The 20991-nt window shown below is 48.7% G+C and overlaps 1 protein-coding gene across 4 annotated transcripts in view; it reads right to left on the bottom strand.

Moving 5' to 3' along the window:
- The window catches only part of TEAD1 (TEA domain transcription factor 1), a 257483-nt gene that overhangs the window by 31467 nt on the left and 205025 nt on the right, over nt 1–20991 (bottom strand). For 2 of the 4 annotated variants that reach the window (XM_065882844.1, XM_065882845.1), the window contains 6 exons: nt 19933–19944; nt 19020–19154; nt 17841–17887; nt 16892–16953; nt 15789–15913; nt 685–858 (listed from right to left, as the gene is read on the bottom strand). In XM_065882844.1, coding sequence (XP_065738916.1) covers nt 685–858; nt 15789–15913; nt 16892–16953; nt 17841–17887; nt 19020–19154; nt 19933–19944 — 555 coding nt within the window. Of the gene's footprint in view, nt 1–684; nt 859–15788; nt 15914–16891; nt 16954–17840; nt 17888–19019; nt 19155–19932; nt 19945–20991 lie in introns of those variants that run through there. The other 2 variants (XM_065882846.1, XM_065882847.1) reach the window with 2 other exon arrangements.

Raw genomic sequence — 20991 nt, 5'->3', positions numbered from 1 at the left:
GGAGTTATAAACGCTCAGTGCCAGCAGGTCCTCTGCTCTCAGGCCCCCAGTACACACACATTATCCTTACGCTTGCTGTGACATCCCTGACCCAACAGCAGTCCCCTGGCCCGGGCCTGACGGGTGGAGAAGGGACAGCAAAGCTCTCCTCAGAGGCAGGGGGACAGCAGGAAGCCCCAGCAGCTGGGGGAATGTGCCCTTGGTGTTTTAAGGCACAAATGAGGCACGTAATGGGCAGAGCCATTGTGTATTCTGACACTTATAAAACCTTGAAGCGTGTCTTTAGCTCCACCCAAGCCCCTCCTTTGCCTCAGGTCCTACGCTCCAGTGGAATTTATAGGTTGCTTTGCTTAATGGTGTGTGAACAAACAGAAAGAGGGTCTAAGTGTCTCACGTCTGCCATTGTGACCCCAGCCATCTGCAAAGTTTCTTGTCATTGCATGAGAGAGCCCTGAAGCCCAAGCAGCTGCCTGTGTCTCTTTGGCAGGGACAGCAAATGCCACCTGGGTCACCACATGGATGTGCCACAGGCCAGCATGAGGACGGCCCACGGATGTGAGTCTGTGATCCCTTGGCGATCCTGCAGATCAGTCAGTGGGAATCCACAGCCAGTGCTCTGCCCTCAAGTGTGGGATGCGACCATTCAGACAAAATCCACTGAAATCACAGCAAGGTCTTACTCACCCAGAATTTTACGAGGAAGAAGGCATTTTGAGGGCCCTTTCCAAACAGTTCCTTTAAGCCACCTTTCTTTTCAGGAAATTTGTCATAAATCTGACGAATGTCCACTGATTCGAGCAATGGGTCACTGTAAGAATGGTTGGCATGCCCAATGTGCACGAAGAGGTGTTTGTTGTACTGTAAGAAACCAACAGAAACATTCCCATTACAAACCCTTTGATCAACCTGGGACACATCCATCTTGAGCTGCATAAAGAGTGGTAGTCTCGAAATCCCGGAATTCCGCCTTGAATAGCCTCGGGTCTGTGCCTTCGAAAAGATGAAGATATTAAGAAAAGCCATTATAGCTAAGGGTTAAAACAATCATTGTCTATTATTACAAGGGCATATATTTTCCCAAGTGCCTAAAAAAGTCTTTTTTGTAGACACAGTAGGAAACAACAACTTAAGTTACCCAACTACCAAACCTAGAAACAATTCCGTTACCCAGTTTTACCTGACTCAACTTAAAATGACAGTGACACCCCCTTTGGAGCCCATTATTTACAGTGTAAGTCCAATAAGCAGTATGGGTGTGGTCAGCCAACGCCATCACCCAGAATATACTTGTCACTCCAGCTCCCCTAGCAACAGCATGAATGCAGTGCTCTGAGCAATGGTACCCACCTACTTCTTCCATCAGGAATAAGAGAGCTGAGTGTCTTTCTCACAAGTCCCCTTAGTAACCAATCTAAAACTTTTGCAAAAGGGCTGGTCAATATGTGACTGTCAGTGCAAAGTTAGAGTCATGGGTATAGATCATGGAGAGGATTCATGGTGCAGGGCTATACGGGACCAGTAAAAAAAAGTCCAGTCACTCATTCACAAAAACAGAAACAAACAAATCAAAACCCTGGCAAGTCATTTAACAAATGGAAATGCTTTCTTCTCCTTGCTTTGGTATAAGATATGGTAACCAGACCAAAAAGGAGTGTGGCAAACCAGTGGTTCTCACCCAGGATGCAGCAGAATCACCATGGAGCATTTAAAAATCACCAATGCCTGGGTCCCACCCAGGCGAAACTGGCATTTCTGAGAATGAGGCCAGGCATCAGTAATGTTTAATGCTCCCTTGATGAATTCCAATATGCAGCCAAGTTGGAGAACCACTGGCCTCTATACTCCAGCCCCCCCATGCCCGCCTCTCCTGCTGGATAGGCAGTAAGACCAGCCTAATGTGACACAAAGGCATCCGGGGTACAGGGGTCCCAGGGAGCTCAGAACCCAACAGGGTTCACAAGAGAAACCCATGTCAGTATTCGCCCACCAGTCCCTATTCACTTTTCAAGTTTACAATGGCATTTATCCAACTAGAGTCCTTCCAAGTACTAGTTCCATAGGGAATGAGAAGTCCCAAATAAAAGAAGGCTGCTCCAAGCTGCTCGCCAGCAGTACTGTGTACTGGCTGAGATGGAATCTGCGCTCAGCCTGCTTCAGCACAAAACTTTGTGCCCACTGCCAATCAGCTATGACACTGGGTAAGTCCCCCCAGCCTCCGACACGGGGACAGTGATGGCATCTACCTCCCAAGGGCGCTATAGGGTTTATTTTCATCTTTTTGCTTATTTATTTATTTTATTAAAACAATTTTTTTGGCCGTGTTGGGTCTGCGTTGCTGTGCGCGGGCTATCTCTAGTTGGCGGCGAGCGGGGCCACCTCTTCGTTGCGGTGCACAGGCTTCTCACTGCGGTGGCTTCTCTTGCTGTGGAGCACAGGCTTTAGGCGCAGGCTTCAGTAGTTGTGGCACACAGGCTCAGTAGTTGTGGCACGCAGGCTCAGTAGTTGTGGCACACGGGCTTAGTAGTTGCTCCGCAGCAATGTGGGATCTTCCCAGACTAGGGATTGAACCCGTGTCCCCTGCACTGGCAGGCACATTTTTAACCACTGCGCCACCGGGGAAGTCCCAGTGCTATAGGGTTTAAATGATGTACTGCATACTAAGAGCTTACTGAAGCTCCTCCACTCAACAAACAGTAGACACTAAATAAATGTTAGCTCCTATTATGTCTCATAAAACCTCTCTCCTTTGAGGTTCATTGAATATAACACATTAAAAGCACTGCGGAAGAGAAACATTGTGTAACTTTCTATAGCCCAAAGTTTCCCAAAGTTGTTTGCTCACAAAACCCTGTAAATATATCCTGAGGAAGTGATGGTTTACACTCATGACCTGCTACCCACACGCTGTGGATCTCTGGCCACAATGTGGAAGGGCAGGAGGCCCAACACCCCATCTGGTGCCAGCTGTCCACATACAGGGAGTGTGGCCAGGGCCCAGCACCATCTGGGAGAGGGCTAAGCCCCTCTCCTGCTCAACATCAGAGTGCTATCTTTACCAAGGCTTCCAAAACCCTAAAAGGCATCAGGTGAAATGAAAAAGAGGAACGTCAAGCTCTGACATGGACCCAGCCTCTGTTCCAGCTGTCTGGTGGATTTCTGGATGGCCTGAGACCTGGATGCAGCCACGCAGGAACAGAATATGTTGGGCTGGAAGAAAACTTTTAAAATAAAGTAGAAGCCATTGTCATGTTAGGGAAGTGAGGTTATAGGGAGGGGTGAAGTACCTCTGATCTTTTAAAAATTTTCTCAAATGTCATCACATCATCTTTTCAATTATAAGCAAACCAAAGCCCACAGAAATGTATGAGGCACTGCTGCCAAGGTGCTTCCAGTCTCATCAGTCGGTAGGAGGATAAAAAACAACACAGGTGAAGCTGGGAGCACAAACACTAGTGCAAGGCCCTCAGAGATGAGGAGGTGCATGAAGAGGTGATGCCTCATGCCTGGCCCCTCTGTTGGACCTCTAGTTACCAGTACAGGAGCAGAGGGCAAAAGGCGTTGTTCCTTCATTATCCAGACAACTGGCTGTCTCCATGTCCATCACCCAACCCTTAACCAAACCTTGCTTTGCAGCAAGCTCCCAGCCCTACCCGGCTTTGAGAGGCACCATTTCTGTCACTTCTTGTGGCATCCGTAGGCAGTGAGTTACAGGAAAGAATGGAATACAAACAGAGCCTTGGGTAGTATACCTGCGAAAAGAATCAGAGTCTCTCTGTTGAGCACACCTCACTCCCAGCTCTTCTGCCTCGCCAGCTCCCACGGGCCAGGGAATCCGAGCTGGGGTGAAATTAAAACTGTTGTAACTCAGGGACCACAGCCTGGACCTCCAGGCGTCAGAGATCAGGAAGGTGAACGACCGGAGGGTAAAATTTACCGTTCTTCAATGGGGACCCTGAAAGTATAGCTGAAAATCAAGGTGCTGAGCACAAAGCACTCTGGAGCCAGACAAGGACCTGAAATCTCGGTTTTCTCGTATGTACAATGGGGATATATGACTGTCATACAGAACAGGTTGGAAGATTAAAGGAAATAATGCACAGAGGGTTCTCCGCATAGGGCCTAGCATACAAGAAGTGTTCAATAAATCACAGCTGCTAAGATTACTGTTGTTGCAGTGTATTATGTGAGATTAACTAGATCCTGGGGTAGAATCAAAAGAACTTTCCTACTTTAGCTATCCCTCCTGCCTAGCAATGGAAAAATAAACACAAATAAGCCAAGAGCTGGGAGCAAGTTGTGAAGCTGCATGGCTGTTCAGATCCTTGATTACAGCCCGCCCATTACAAGCTGCTCGGGGTGTGGGCCTCTCACCTGTGTCTACAGAAAGAAAGAGAACTGTGTCCATTCAGTGTTGTACAATGTGCTTTCTATATACGTGACCTCTATACAATGACCTCAGGGTCACTGCCTCACAATGACACTGTAGGCAGATTTTATTAAAATCATTTTTACAGATGAGGAAATAGAAGCTCAGAGATGAACAGATTTGCCTGAGGTCACACATCCAGGAACAGTCCTGAAGTTAAGAATAAAACTTGGATCTGTCAATGCCACAGCCCATGCATTGGCTGCAAACATCAACCACACTGTCTCCAGAAGAAAATATAAATGCCTAGATCCTTCTAACTCAGATCTACTTTTTCTGAAAGCTGATCTGAGAAAAAAGAAAAAAGCTGAATAACGTTTTCAAAATTCTGAGAAATGAAATTAGAGTTCGGGACAAACATAATTATTCACAGATGCATCAGATAGAGGCTTCAGAGGTTTCTATTTTGAGGAGTTACCTTAGTGCCCAAGTGGCTGAAATGAACTGAGTATGGGCAGGCTGTCTTTGCCAAAGGAAATCGGGCGCTGCCTCCCCAAGGCTGGTGACTTGAAACCAAACCCTGACTGTTGGCATCTGAGTGGCTTTATTCCTGCCAAGAGGTGACTTTGTTTCTAAGAATACAAAGGGCTAAAGAAGGCATCCTGGAGGCCACAGCAGTGGGACAAACAGACCTCCCTCTCTCCTTAATTCAACCTGGCTAGGTGAGGAATCCCTCTGCACCCAAATCTAGAAGGCTGAAAAGAAGACGTCTACCTGATATGTTTGGGTTCAAGTTTTAATGAAATTAAAACCCTAAAAACTATTTGGTGAGGCTCTACTTCCCATCCTGCCAGATCTCCTTATAAGAGAAGACTAGGGTGGATACCTCACTTCCCTTCCTCCTTCCCCAATAAATCCCATTTTCTTTCCAGCAGTGGTGGTTTCCCCAAAACTAAAGGTGAAACACAAAACCAAAACAGGGCAGTTCTATTCTATATGGCAGAAAACAAATATTTACAAAAACAACAAAAATAACAACAACCAACAATCCCAAGTATGTGGGGAATGTACAAGCAGAAATGGGGTGAATGTCAATGTGTCACGTCTACCAAAGCCTAAGCCTAAATTTCCTTGATATCGAAAAGAGAGGTTAACGCTGGCTTGTTCAATTACAAGAAAGTCTCCTAGGCACTCAGTAGATACGCTGATTATCAACATATCAATGACAACAACAGAAAAGGTGCTCACTCTGCATATTTCTTTTGTGGATTTCCATGGAACAAATCAGCACACCTAAGGTCCATTATACACCAGGCACTGGGGTGGGCACAGGGAATCCATGAGCTAATAGTACAAAGCCCCTCCCTTCAAAGAACCTACAGAGTGGATGTATGGAGCCAGCTTATTGCCTCTGTAGTCAGAACCATCGGCTGCCCATTAAATACATGTTCTCAAAGATTCTCATAGAGAAGACTGGGATTAAGGACAGTCAACATCCCCTCCCCTGTACATCCCATGACTTAAATCAGCATTTACCTGCTCTGTTCATACAGATAGCAGTATTCTCCAGCACTAAACATACAGTGTGATTCATTAGCAAGGAGAACATATGTGGAATTTATCTTGAAAATGTGAATGAAGCTTCACAAGCCTAAGGTGCAAACCAAGTTAGCCATCACATGTGAGAATAGAACACACTCTCAGATTTGTCAGGTTTCAGAAAACCGACCTTCCTTGCAACTATGAGGTAGCAATAGGAGGATATGTTCTTTTGAAATGAGGGAGTAAATCAAAAAAGCAGGAGATGGGCTTCCCCGGTGGCACAGTGGTTGAGAGTCTACCTGCCGATGCAGGGGACACGGGTTCGTGCCCTGGTCCGGGAAGATCCCACGTGCCACGGAGTGGCTGGGCCCGTGAGCCATGGCCGCTGAGCCTGTGCGTCCGGAGCCTGTGCTCCGCAACGGGAGAGGCCACAGCAGTGAGAGGCCCGTGAACCGCCAAAAAAAAAAAAAAGAGGGAGATGAGGCCGGAACCCAGAAGAGAGGTGAAAGGAACACACTGGCCCACAGCTAGGCTGCTGACCTGGACAGCAGCCAGTCCAGAGGGGATGAGAAGCTGGAGGGCTCCTAAAGGGACTAGAGAGATTCCCTGACTTAGCTGATCGTCTGGAGAAGAGCTTGAGAATTCTGTTAGAAATGCGGAGGATGAATTTGTGTAGGTATATAAAAACGGAACAAATAAAAAGGCAGTGACAAACCTTAGAAAAAACAAGTTTTACAATCAAGAAAATGGTTCTAACCCATTATACGTTAACCATGCTGTGTACAAAATTTGCAAAGGTTTGTAATATAAACACTGAGTGTTAATTAAACCAAAAATTGTGATGTAACCATATGGGGGGTGGGTGGTGAGGATGTGCGAAGTTCAGAGAGCTAAGTCCTGGTCTTCCACAGGAAGAAGTCAGAGATAATGTCTGCAGATCGATGGACTGAGATACAGAGTAGAAGCATGTTGTTTAGAAATACGGAGACACTATACAAAGCAAGGAATAAAAGGCGGCAGCAGCTGTTCCTAAGGAGCAGGACTGGGGGGTGGGAGACAGGGCAAGGGGGCAGGCGATGGCTGCTCTGCCTTATAGGCCATGCATGGGGTGTGATCTGGCTTATACACGAAGCACACCTATTACTTTATTAAATTAAATAAACAGCCAATCCAAAACTATCTTGAAACATCATGGAGTTTTGTGAGGAAAGAACTATAAAGGGAAACAAAAACACAAAGGGTCGTGCTTCAGGATGTTCATTCCAGTTGGCCGCAAGTTCCCTGGACCTGAGAGGAGCTTGGTCAGATCATAGAGCCTTCCTAGGCTCAAGTACTCAGGATGACTGAGCAGGAGCTTGGACCCTGTCTGCCTGCAGGGTTCACCAGAAAGACTGATGTTGCACCGGCACAGTCCTACCTGGATTGAGACGTCCCGCGGCTCAGCAGCGCCTGACACAATCGTAATACACAGATTTCTATTCTGGCTTGGCGAAATGCTCATTTTCTCTTTTTATTGCTAGAACCTCTCCAATTATTCTTCACAGCAGTTGTAAACAGTGATAAAGGTAAATGTAATCCTAAAATCTCCCCAAAGTGACTTGTGAAGGGTAATTTAGCTACCCTGGGGGATTAACAAAGGACTTTCCCCCTCCTCCAAAGCTGTTCTGCGAGGTCGCTTTCCTTCCTGGTCTCTGGCTCTCCCTCTCTCTCTGCTGCTTAGAGAGGCTGCAGGGGAGGAGGGCTGAGCACCAGACTCGGGAGTCAGACAGGGTCTGGGTCTGAGTCCTGGCGCCGGCGCCGCTTCCTAGCTGAGTCTTCTGGGAGGGGCGCTTTCAGCCCTCTCCACATCGGTAATGCAGGGATAATAACAGTACCTACCTCGAAGGAGCGTCACGATGCTTAAAGGAGAATCCACAATGCTGTACCAAGCACGTAATTTGTTATTATTATCATTGCTATTATTATTTTCCCCAATAATCACGATGTTTCTGTACTTCGGGTGAGATTACTTGAAATTATGGCTGTTCCTCTGACAGCAACGAAATGGAAATACTAAAAATTTAAAGCAGATATTGAGAGGAAAGTTTCAGACACATTGGTGATTTCTACTGTCCCGACACTGCCATTATGTACTGTACTGTAGGGCAGCTAAGGTAGGGGTGACGTGTACGCGAGGCCTTGAGGAATCCGGCCCCTGAACTACCCCCAAGGCGTGTCCGTGAAGAATGCAAAGTCTGTCCTCGCAAGTGGGGCTAGGGCAGCCTGGGCGGTTGCCCATTACTGCAGATGAGATAAACCAGAACAAGCAACTCCCAAAGTGGCCACTGGGGGTTAATTTTCTTTTCTCTTTTTTGAAAGGGCTGCTAATACGTTCTAGTCCAGAGCCCTCTGATGAGGCAGTTCACTTTTTATGCAAAAGGAAAGGGAAAGCCCTAAGAATCTGCTGGCCCTTGGCATCTGAGAGGCTCCCTTGGACACACCCCAACGCTGCACTACACTGTCTGACCTGAAGATGGCGGTCTTTCCCTAAACTTATTCCAAATATTCCAAGTATTTGAAGAACGCAGTAAAACCTTGAAAAATGACTGCTGTCAAATAATACCGGGAGAAAAATTATAATCCACTTAGGAATTCAAAGAAACCAAGACAAATAACTCATGTCAAGGGATGCTAATGTACAAGTTGAAACAGAACAAGGACAAATCACCTACATTTGCTTCCTGTTATTTTCCTGCCTGGACAGTCTGCTCAGACACCCCCAGCGCAGCCTGGGCAACCTGTGACGGCCCCTGGGCCCTACAGGGACAGGGAGTGGATGCAGGACCAAGCCACGGAAAGTGGCCTGCGTCTTCAGTCCCTGGGGAGAGGAGCTTGCCTGGGCTCACGCTCCAGCAGGCTCTCTCCTCAGCTAGCTGGTCCAGAGGCACCAGCCCTGTTCTGGCTACTTGGCCACCCCGGTGCTGCTTCCTCCCCTCCCTGTGCTCTTCCCAGAAAGAAACATCACTGAACACAAGAAACAAGGAATGAATCGGTCCTTCCTCCTGGATCTCACACCAGGATGCAGCCCCTCACCCCACCTCCCACTTCCACCACCACCTCCATGGAGCGGCTGCTGTTTTCTTAAAAAGAAGTGTGTCTTCCCCACACAAGTGCAGCTGTTAAGGCCCACTGGCTGAGTACAGGGACAGCGACCAGGAAGGCAGGCGGTGGCTGACCTGCTAAGGAAAGCAGATGGAGTCTGGCTGGGCCTCTGTGAAATGTCTATAAAACCCAGATTTCCAGATGCTTTCAATTGCCTCATCCCCAAATGGTCATGAATAAAGAGGGTGAGCGTCCAGAGAAGCTCAGACATGGAGAGTAAACCACCCACTGCTGCTACGAGAGGGTGCAGTTGGCATGTATGAGCTGACAGCACAGCTTGGCAGTCGTGCAGGACAGGGTGGGAAAGGCTGTCACAGCGACCTGTCACCTCCAGCACTGGAGAACACTCCATGTCCCACGTCCTACTGGAAGACCACACGTGGTAACACGTAAGAGAAAAAGCAGGCAGAAGCATGAACATTGAGCACAGCCAACCATCAGACCTCCTGAGGACCTGGGAGGCCAAATGTGCTTTCTGACCATTTATTCAAATATGTGATGCGTTCATTAAGAACCCATGGGTTAGAATCCAGGCCCTGCTGTTTCTGAGTTGTGTGGCCTGAGCCAAGTTGCTTAAACTTTCTGGGCTGTGGTGTTCTTATCTGAACAGAGATGTCACCTGGCCTGCTCATCTCACGGGTCAGTGTGAGGTCAAACAAAACAGGAAACATGACAGTTCTGTGTGAGCCTTAGGGAGCTACACAGATGCTAGGATGCAGGTTCACTATTAATGAGAGCCACACACAAGCCATGAACTGGGGGAGAGAAAGAGTCTCTTTTCTGAAGGACCAGAAACCAAATGTCCTCAAAGAGCTGTTTCCTATGAACACACAACCCCGCTCTGAGATGTAGCGACCCCCTTAATTAGCAGGCACTGCAGGGCTTGGAAGCTTCTTCAGAGAGAACTTGCCCTCTTCCACTCTGTCCAGGATATAGGCGAGGATCCTCCTGGCAATCTGGAATCTAAACCTTGCTTCTGATCTTACTTCTCCAACTGAATTCCCATACAAAACAACTGACTCTTCTTTCTGCCACGGCTCTCCTCAATGTTTTATTTCCTCAGAGTTGCACTCGTCACATTTTCCAAACCAAAGTCGGGATCTGTGAGATCTGACAAAGGAATTTCAGTTGATCTGTGAATTTAGGCCTTTGAAAGAAGCTACATAAAACCATGAAATCATCCTTGGGGTCCACATTTAACCAACTGCCTGTATGGAAAAGAATCAGGCTGTCTGCAGAATATATTTGCAAAACTTGAGGGACAAGACTCCCCCCAGAGGGAAGAACTCAGGTTCCCTCAGGCTGTGAAGACCGCTGACTCACTCCCCGCAATGGGGAAGTCCCATGTTTTTAGGCTGTTCCAGCCACTTAGAAATAAAGATAAGGGGCCAGGTCACTCCAGGCAGCAAAACTCCTCACCTTCTGGTTGAGGAACTGCCATCGTCCAAGCCTGGGTATCATTCGGAAATTCTCTCCTCCTGTGGAGCCCAAATCAAGGGTCCTTACTTTTCTTTCTCCAAATGTCCCGATCACCTTCCTTCACTGGCTGCCCCCGTGTGAAGGGCCTGCTACATCCAGGCTGTGCCTGGGGAGCTCAGACCTTGAAGGGCAGCCGTTTTTGCATCTGAGTGATTTTTTAATTTCTTCAAAAGTACAGTGACATGGTGAATATACAAAGGGGAGACAAACCACGGCACAGTCATTTCCTGGCAGTGGAACTTGATAATGTACCTTAATGCTCCTGAGCCTCCGGGACGGGACGTAAGAACAGTGCCTGTGTCAAATGCTTGGCACGCAGGGCTTGGGACACAGCTCAGCCAATGCTGGAGGTTATCGTGATGGCTGCAACTAGCAGAGGTGTCTCCCTGGTCAGGTGTGCTCCTGCACATCATGGAACTTCTTCTTCCCCAAGATACTGCTCCTTCAAAATCTCAAGAGAATAATCTCCTGTCCCGCCCTCTCCATCCCAAAGCTTGCCTTTCTCTGGCCGTGTAACTCCTACCTAACCGAACTCACACACTCTCTTCCTGCTCGCAGCCCTGCTTGCTCTGGAATCCAGATCACGGTAGGCATTAAATCCACAACCTCTGCCTGGGAAGGTGTGGCTGAGCTTCGGGGCGGCTGGAGGAACCTGCCCTGCACCAGGGAGCAGGTAGAGGGATCCCGTTAGGCTTTACCAGGAAAACCACTCTGCATGCACACACGGGATTCAGCTTACAGCTCATCAAGGCCGGGTTTTCATTTCTCTAAAGGAGCAGCTGCTTCAGGTCTCCAGGAACTGGGCCCTGATTACAGGCGAGGCCCTTTTAAAAAGCCCACCCTGGGTGGAGGATCTTGCACTTAACACCCTTTGATACGCAACACTGAAATCGTGTAGAAAGTGTACTTTCAAGCATTACTAACCACTTCTAAAATAGTCTTTGTTTTTTAGATCTTCCTTTCTTCACCCTCTGCTGTTTTTCTCTTAGCTTCTAGTGGAGCCAAAGGTAACAGAGGGACTGACTTGCTGGTTCTCCACCAATATAAACAACCACCGACTCCGGGAAATGTCTGGTTTACACATGATGCAGAGCCAGCAGGGGGCGTTCATCCCCCAGATTAGTTTTCCCTTAGCTCCTTGTAGATTATGGCTGGCTACAGGTACACACATCAGATACAAATGGACCCGAGAACCTTTGGTTACAGGTCTCAGGATATGGAATCGACAGACCTGGATCTGAATCCCATTTCCAATGTCAGCTGGCTGCCTAATACTGGGCAGGCTATGTCATAGGGCTGGGTAAGACAGTGCTGGCTATCACCAGTACTACTGCTGGTAGGGGTGGCAGAATTGTGAAGAATCTTTAGTGGTAGCAGGTGACACGTGGTAAACCGAAGAGTGAATTTCCAGCATAGCTGGGACTAAAAGAGGTGGCTGACTAACTGAAATGGGGGAGAATTCACAAGATTACTTAAAACAAGCATTCTGGCAAGTCTCAAGCACCAGCCTCTCCAATTATGTAATATGTGCTTCATTTTGCAAACATAAGGTGCTGTTACAATGAACATGTAAAGGCCCTTGAGGTCCAAGGTCACACTGAAAAAACATGTAGCATGTGAATGGTTTCTTTGGCTCTCAGACTTCCAGCTATAAGAAAATTTAAAGCCATCGAAAAGAAACTTAACATTTAACATCAAACATTAAGCATGTTAATTTGATAAGGAAGCCAACAAAGTGACAAATAATTAAAGGTCCTAAACAAATTCAACTTGGGATTCTGCAAATCTTTGTCTACATACAGACATGTACACACATTTCCCCCTACGTCTTTGCAATGGCTTGGGTTCACTGGAATCCTGGGTCTATGGGTAGTGCTGGCAAAAACCAAGCAAATAAATTAATGAGCTTGGTGCAGTGTGATTCTTTTTCATCCCTATCACAGCCCTATGAGGTAGGTAATTCTATTTCTTTCTATAGAAGAGGCTTGGAGAGATCGTTAGTCAATGGCTGTGGGCAGGTCTGAACCCTTTTCTGCCTGTATTGTCGCCCAAGAGGAAATAAGGCACACTCGGGGAGCAACAAAGCCAAGAGGAGAATCTAGTTTGCCTGGTCCTCGGTTCAGGGTGGTCTCCCTTAAGTCCCTCCTACACTGGAAATTCACTCTCTAGTTTACCACATCTGTCACCATTAAAGTCACGTGTTAGAGTCTATCTAAGCTAAAGAGGCAAACCTGTTCATTCATCAGTGAAAGGTCAAATCTAGTTGAACCATTCAGATTTTTAAAAATTTTATTTATTTTTTTATACAGCAGGTTCTTATTAGTTATCCATCTTATACATATTAGTGTATATATGTCAATCAAAATCTCCCAATTCATCCCACCCACCCCCCTCTGCCACTTTCCCCCCTTGGTGTCCACATGTTTGTTCTCTACATCTGTGTCTCAATTTCTGCCTTGCCAACTGCGAACCGTTCAGAGTCTTAAGTGTAATCCTGAACATACATGAAACAAGTATCTCTGGACTCTATTCCAAGGACTTGGTGGGCCCTGCCTTTCTAAGCTAGTCACCAGCTTTCACCTCCTGCTTTATCTACAACAGAGTCATCGCCCCTCGAGTGCTCTTCTCCCTTACTCGTCCCTGCCCATATCGATGCTCTACCTCTTGGCAGGAGGGCTGCTTCCTTGACGAAGCCTGCCCGGTTCCCTGTCCCTCATTCACAGCGTCCAGTGTTCTCCCTCCCCAGCGGTCACCACACTTTGCAGTGGCCTCATGTGTGACTATTGCCTCGTGTGCCTCCCCAACTAGACGTCACCCCCACCCCCCACCCCCGCCCAGGGCAGAGCCAGTGGCTGGCTGTGCAGCACTGGGCCGGCCCCTCCTCGCTACAGCGCCCTGAACAAGCAAGTGCTCATAAATGTTTACAGAATGGACTGAATGAATCTGCCAGTGATTCACAGTGTGAAGCCCAATTAACACCAACAACAGGAAAAAGAGGAACTGGTCATCCTGGGCCCTAACAGGTCCATAACTGAGGAGGACAGTTACAATATGAGGGGGCTGCCATAGGCTTTTTAAATTAAAAAAAAAAAAAATTGTTTCGTTTTTTGGTGATAAAACATTATATTGAGTCTTGTAACAAGGATAACAACTAACATCTTGGGACTTCTGCTTCCCAATGTCTTGGAGTTCTATTCCTTAAAAAAATGGTCAGAGAGAGATTTGCTGATACAGGAGATACACAGACTGAAAACACAATCCAAGAGACCTTCACAATTGGTGATGGTTCACAGTAGTGAAGAGAGTACACGGAAATGGAAGATCTGAACTCCTGGTCCTCCTGCTTATTGGCTAAATATCCTAAGTCATTTAATGTGCCTGGGCCTCAGTTTCTTCATCTGTACAATGGGGAAAAAAAGAATGCAGTTCACCAGCACGTTGAGGACAAAATGAAATAACCAATGACAATGTACTCTGCGAGCAATGAGGTGTCATACAAACACAAGTTACAGAAAGCAGAAGCACAATCTGGGCCAAAAGCCCAGTCTTCAGCCAAAGAACCATCTACACTTCTCAGACAGAAGAGGAAGAAAAGGAAGGTAATCTTTTTGGTTGTTTATTTCAATGCTCCCGCAGAGAGGGATTTAAGCTCTCACCATCACCCTTCTTGTAAAGCCACTCAGACACTAGAGAAGAGGATCCAGGTGGCCTTCTCTTCCCTGTTCTCAATAATCTCATTTTCCTTGACCTGCCTCGATGGGCCCAATGACCTACTCTACAACTCCTTCTTCATTTTTTCCTAATTTTGGAGCAGGCTCTATTTTTCCACCAGCTCCCAGCATTCATAATTCATAGACAGAAATGTCAGGGGGCCACACGTGGGTTCCCGAGTCTCCACTCTGATGACGGCTGGCGGAAACCCCTCTACCTGTGGGGTCTCCCCCATCCTACCATAAGAGGCTTTCCAGCGAGCCAAAGTACAAATACTCCCAGGAGAGGTCACCTCCAGATGTCTGTATCCAAGTTACTTACAACAGACGGTGAACTCATTCATGATGATTTTTCCTGGTAACAGAATGACAGCAAGCGGCAAATACCCAGAGAGCGTGGCACCTGTGTGCTTTTGGTAGCCCCCGAGATCAGCAGGGTGGGGTGAGGTACAAATTATGGAAAGGAGTTGGTAAAGCTCCCAAAGACAAACTCATGATTTCTTTAGTTTTTGACTTGGGCTCACCCACACACAGATGCAATGCTCATAATCACAGCCAAGGAGTGGGAGGGAAGAAAGGGTCTCAGGCTTGTCGGGTGGGAAAGAAGGGAGACTCACATATGCAGGGGAAATGGTGGGCCTGGCTGAGAAACAGGGGGATGACGGGCACTAGATGGGCGGGGAAATGGGAAGGAAGAAAAGCGACAAATAGAGTCCAGATGCCAATGTTCTTGGTATTTATGGAATTATAATGCATCACATTCTACTTCAAATTACTTAAGTACTACTCTGTTACTTCTCCTTCAGAAGGTAGTGACTTGCTATCTTGAGAAGACACAGCTTTGAAAAGAAGTATAGAAAAATGGCTAAATGTTTAGGCTTGAGTTTTACAGACATGAGTTTGTTTGTTTTTGTTTTTCGGTACACGGGCCTCTCACTGTTGTGGCCTCTCCCGTGGCGGAGCACAGGCTCCGGACGCGCAGGCTCAGTGGCCATGGCTCACGGGCCCAGCCGCTCCGCGGCACGTGGGATCTTCCCGGACCGCGGCACGAACCTGTGTCCCCTGCATCGGCAGGCGGACTCTCAACCACTGCGCCACCAGAGAAGCCCAAGACATGAGTTTGAATCTCTAATCCGTAACTCTGTGGCTATAGGGAAATGATTTAACCTCTCTGTTTTCTCATGTACCACAGAGCACCTACCCTTATGGGGTTTTGTGAGGGTAAAATGTGATCCTATCTATAAGCTTTGCACAAAGCACCAGCCACAGGGCAGGGCTCAAAACATGTTACATTTTACTACGTGCAAGAGCCTGTTGAGGTCCTTCGCTACAGCTCCAGCAATCCTTGGAGTTCGCAGTCCACAGCATCCATAACCATTTAGCTCTAAAGTTCCACGTATTTTGTCAACAGAAATACCTTTTCTCTTAATTGAAGGGCTGTTCCGCTATCCTCCACCAGGTCTGCTTCACACAGGTTACCTGTCAGGCCTGAGGGCAGGGAAAGAGGGGCAAACCCTGGGTTCAGGACACACCTCTCTGGGCACACTCACCGAGTCTGGGTCTCGCTGCTGTTCGAGGAAAGCTGAGAACTCCACCAGGCGGAGTTTGGTTGTGCCAATGGAGCGGCCCTGCCAGGCCGGGACCGAGGGAGCTGGGGCTGACGCAGGCTCAAACCCTGAAATACCGATCGATCGTCACCTTCAACCTGGCCGCTCACCTCCCCTCGGGCCTCAGGCCAACCCCGGGGCAGGGCCCTACCAGGAGGAAAGGCCAACAGGCCCGTCCACCAGAGTCAGGGGGGAGCTGAGCCAGGCAGTGGTGGGTTCTGGTGGAGGAGCCCAGAGGCAGGGCCAGCCGGAGAAGCGCAATGCACGTGGCGGCTCTTTCTAAGGCCGGCGCCAGCTCAGGTTAAGGGCTGTGGCATGAGGACACCTAATCCTGGGCGAAGGGGCCTTGCTGGGGACCACGACAAGAGTGACGAAGAGTGGAAGCAGGTGCTGGCAAAGATCTCCTGTGAGACAGGAAAGACAGGCAACAAAGACCTCCTATGCTCAACCACCTCCTTCCCTAAGACTGCAGTCACCAGCACTGTGGAGTACTCTCTTGGAATGCTCCATGGTGCTGGAGCAGAGGGTGACGAGCAAATGCACAGCAGCCTGGGGAGTCTCTAACGGAGAGAGTCCCACTGAGCCTCTGCGCCTGCGTGTGGCGGGAGGCAGGCAGGCCGGCTGGGTCCCCGGTTTCTGGCTGGGTTTCCGTGTAAGCGCTCCTTTAAAAAAGCGTGCTCGGAATTGAAACGCACTTCTCTGAGAAAGGGTGAGTAAAACCCTATCTGCCCTCAAGACTGGGACTGCCCGACATGGCCTGTTTATGATGAGGGAGGAACCACAGCAACTTCCCCTTCCAAGGATGACCCAGGGTCCTGAGTGAAAGTGATCAGCCTTCCTGTTTCTTTAAAAGCCCATGAGAAGAGCTCTCTAGAGATGACCGAGGCGAATCAGGACCTGGGAGGGGACACCCCCCTGACCCTCCTGAGCTCCGGGCTAACCCTGCCTTAAGGAGGGTGCCGGCAAGGAGGGGGCGTCCATGGCTCTGCAAGTGAGGGAGGGTGTGCAGCTGTGGAACAAAGCAAGAGGGTCCCGCAGAGACTCACCTGGAATGGGAGCTGTGACCGCTGGCTGGATAGGGTAGGCCTGTTGCACAAAGGGCTTGACGCTGGAGACAGAGGACGGAGGAGAGTCAGAAACCACGACTGCAGCAGCGGCTACTTCCCAGGCCTGGCCTTGGCCTCCCAGGGGCTAGGGACCCACCTGGGGGCCTCGCCACCGTAAGGTTCCCTGTCTGCAGGTGGTAGCACAGCCCAGGCAAACCTCTGCCAAGACAGAGACCCAGGTATGCTGTCCATTTGAGACGGGCCAGCAGGCTGCTGGGGACCAAACCACCAAGCCTCATGCCAGTTCCGGGGGACGAGCTGGACAGATGTCAGCCTGCCTTGCACATGCTGTGATATCTACCTCGGAACCTCTCCTCTGATCCCTGCAGAGACCGAGGTAGTGGTCACCATCTCCAGGCAAGGATTGGGACGTTTCAGGCTCTCCTTCTCTGGGCCAAATAGCTCTAGAGAATACATGGGCAGGAGTTCCTTTCTGCTTTTATCCCTAGACTGCCCTTATCTTCCAGCATACTGAGCTTGCTTCCCTCGCCCTCAAAGCATCAGTTAGGACTTTCTATCAGCTGCCCCCACTACAGGGAAAGCCGGAATAAAATGGGCTATAGGATCACCTCCACTGCCCTCTCTCAAGCAAGCACTTTCAGGAGGACCCCAGGCTCTGCCCACCAAAGCCATGAAGGGATGGAGCCCCTCCTCCTGTTGCCAGCTGCACGACCACTAATACTTAAGGTGGGAGTGAGGTGTTTACATGTCTCCCGGATCTGAGCAGTCTCTTTCCTGCTATTGGCCTCAGTAGATTACAATAGGGGATGACTTCGGCGATCTCAGCTTCTCCTCCAAGCCTGCAGGCAGTCTGGTGCCAGGAAACCTCTACCCGGGATGGGCTGTGACCAGCCCCTAGTTGCCATTGCTGGCCCCTCCTCAAACTTACTCTTGTGAGGATCCAGGCTGTCCTGTTTGTATCATTCCCGGCCAGAACTGGAAGGCAAAATGCAAAAAGCTTCAGGGTTATGAGTTCACCTCAAAGCACTGCTCAGGACGTCTGTGCGCTGTAATCTCTGCTAAGGACAGTGGGTTCAGACCATCCACCAGCTGCAAAGTGACCTTCCCTAAATGCAGACACGGTGGCTGCCCTGCAGAAGATCGCAACCTACAGCTCCCTCTGGCTTTTCTTCCAGAAAATCTCCTGGACAGCAGGGACTAGGCAGCAGCTCTTCAGCGTTCACCTGACACCCAACTGAAATCTGGGTGCACTGCAGAGGGTTCAAAAATATCTCATCTGACTGCTTTACCCATGTGCCTACCCACCCTTCTCCTCCTCCCTCCATTCTGAAATGTTTGCTGTGTAACATGTGCCTCCACAGCTCCCAGCACCGGGGAGAGGACACAGCTCAGAACGAGAGGCCAGGAGCTCGGAGCAGCAGCAGAGACGCCTCCTTTGCTGTGAGCTTTCCTGAGCTTTCTGGTGCCCGCTGACTGGAGGCCTGCTGGAAAGGCAGTAGGATGTCAAGGGAGTCAGAGAGCCCTGGGTATGAGTCCTGACATCACTAACCATGTGATCATGATCAAGTTACCCAAACTCTTGTTCTGTTACTAATTAACTCCAGTTTTCTCATCTGTAAAATGGCAATAACAGTAAGAGGCATTTAAGATTATTTTGAGGATTAAATGAGATCATAACATTAAGCTTCTCAGCCCTTGGCAGGTGCAAAATGAAAATGATAATAGAATACTTCTGTCCCTTTAGGAGTCAGTTGCCATAAAGTGACTCTGAGGACACAGGAACAGAGACCAAGGGCCAGGATTAAAATGATAGAGCTGAAGAGGCAGATAACAACCTGGAAAGGCACCAAAAAAGTGATACTTAATTCCATGTCTTCAGGGACTAAGCTCCTTCCCTCTCCTTCTCCCTCTCTTACTCTCCCCCTCTCCCTCACTCCATGCTTTCTTTCACCATTTTGCACTCAGCAACAGGGTGCCACAAAATGGTCCTTACCCTCTCTTACACCTGACCCAATTAACAAGAAGTGCCAGGTGGATGGCTTTGTGCTTGGCCACGTGGACCCCATGCGCTCAGGGGCCATCATTATGGATCCACCTCATGACTTACCCCCGGCGCCCCTGGGAAGGTGGGGCGTGGAATCCCTGGCAGCCCCAGCTTGTTGTGAATGGCAGTGGCTGATACGATCTGGGCTGACGACATGGCGGCCATGTGCTGCAGGGCCTTATCCTTTGCAGTCTGATCCTTGAAGGTGACAGTGACACACAGAATTAATACACAACACATGGCTACCGGGCAGCTTAAACAGGCACAGCCACGAGCACAGGGACTAAAATACAGTGCCACAAAAAAGGCCGAAAAAGCAAACATGCACAGATAAATAAACACAGCCAGAAGGCTAAAAACACACTCAACCTACTGTAACTCTGAACATTTACTGAGAACACCCAGTAGCAAGGTTTAAAAAGAAAAAAAATTTTAATCCATTTTCCAACAGAATGGGAAGCCTCTGAGAAGAGTGGACAACGTATTTATTTTTCCAGCTTCCAAAGGGAGATGTCTCCAATTACTTAACAGACTCAAGGAGAGGGGGAAAAAAAGGCCCTGCTTTCAAGCACACAGATGGGGAGGAGGGTGAGAGAAGAGGCGTGGTTGTGGATCTGGGGTAGGACCATCGCAGAGTGCTGGGAGGCCCGTCTGTGTGCTCGGCCTGGGGGCCCTGGCAGACACCTGGTGGGGAGGCTCAGAAGCAGCGGGGCGGCGGGGCGATGAGGCAGGGCGATGACGGGGCCAAGCAGCATGCTGGCGGGGGGCATGCTTTCTCAGGTATCCCCGCCTGGGTCAAAGGCTAGACGGGTTCTTTCTATACCCAAGGACACAGGGGATGCTACCAGGTAAGTGGTTTCCCCTTTTCCTAAAAGGGTCTTTTCTTAAAAAGCCAAGGCTGATAACACACAGCTAGCCAAAAAGTCTGCCAAGCACAGCTAAAGTACAGAATACTCAATTTGGTGAAAATACTTACCATGCTTGTTACCTGGATACAACAATAAACAATTTGTTAAAAGGAATGCGTTACAAAGGCAGGGTTATTTTTCTTCTTAGTTAAAAAATATATACGTATACAAACACATGATACTTGGGTACAATAAAATGCATAGGAGTGTGGGGTTTTTTTTTTTCACATTTTAGGAGAAATGTGTGACCCAGGTAACTATCTAAAGGGCAATTATCAACAACCGTAACTCCCAACTCCTTTGAGCTGGTTCTGAGGCTTTCCCAGTACAGATGGAGAAATGGTCAGGCCCCTGGTGTGGGACAGGCCCTGATGGTGGGGCAGGGCTTCACACTCAGTAAACATATCAAGGGTCCTGGCTGCTTGCACAAGGTCTATACAAGCTATCCCAGGCCCAGACTCCATCAAAGCAGGAACAAAATGGTGACATCAGAGTAAAAAGAGCACTCTCCCCAGCTGTCATTCAGAGTTCAGACAGAGTGAAGGTCAAGGGAAGCTTCAGGCTAAGACACTGAGTACCAGCTGAGAGGTGGCTTCAGTGTTTACAGATTTACCCAAAGGTGATGAATAAACATGCTGAGGTGCCAAAGGCAAGGCCAAAAGGAGGGGGGGAAATCAAAGCCTATAAGACAAGTACTAGAGGGTTCTAAGGAAGATCAATCAGGTGCTCCCAAGGTAGAGACGCCACTTTGCCCCATAACTGCCAGGAGCACCGTGTGAATTTTCAAAACGCTTATATTAACCCTTGAAAAGGAGCCTAACGTTTGCATAAAATTTTATATTTCATACACTTCTCTGGCTCTCAACTGAAAAAACGAGCCTCATCTAACAGCTATTCGGGGATACACATGGTCATAATGAGTATCTGTAAGGGCACTGCTGCAGCTGAATGACACCAGGAGGGCTCCGGAGGCCTGCAGGATTATTGGTCCCCAGAGACTGAAGTGATGCCTTTGCTGCCTCTGGTCAGATGGCATTCTTCGAGTTGAAGTTCCATTTGCTAATCTGCTGAACGTTCTAACCTGAAGCCAGCTTTCTCAGGTAATTTTTAAAGGCCTGAAACATTTC

Source organism: Phocoena phocoena, chromosome 8, assembly GCF_963924675.1.
Source record: "Phocoena phocoena chromosome 8, mPhoPho1.1, whole genome shotgun sequence".
Classification (NCBI taxonomy): Eukaryota; Metazoa; Chordata; class Mammalia; order Artiodactyla; family Phocoenidae; genus Phocoena; species Phocoena phocoena.
The sequence above is the reverse complement of the archived record's forward strand: the minus strand, read 5'-3'. Positions and strand labels throughout refer to the sequence as shown.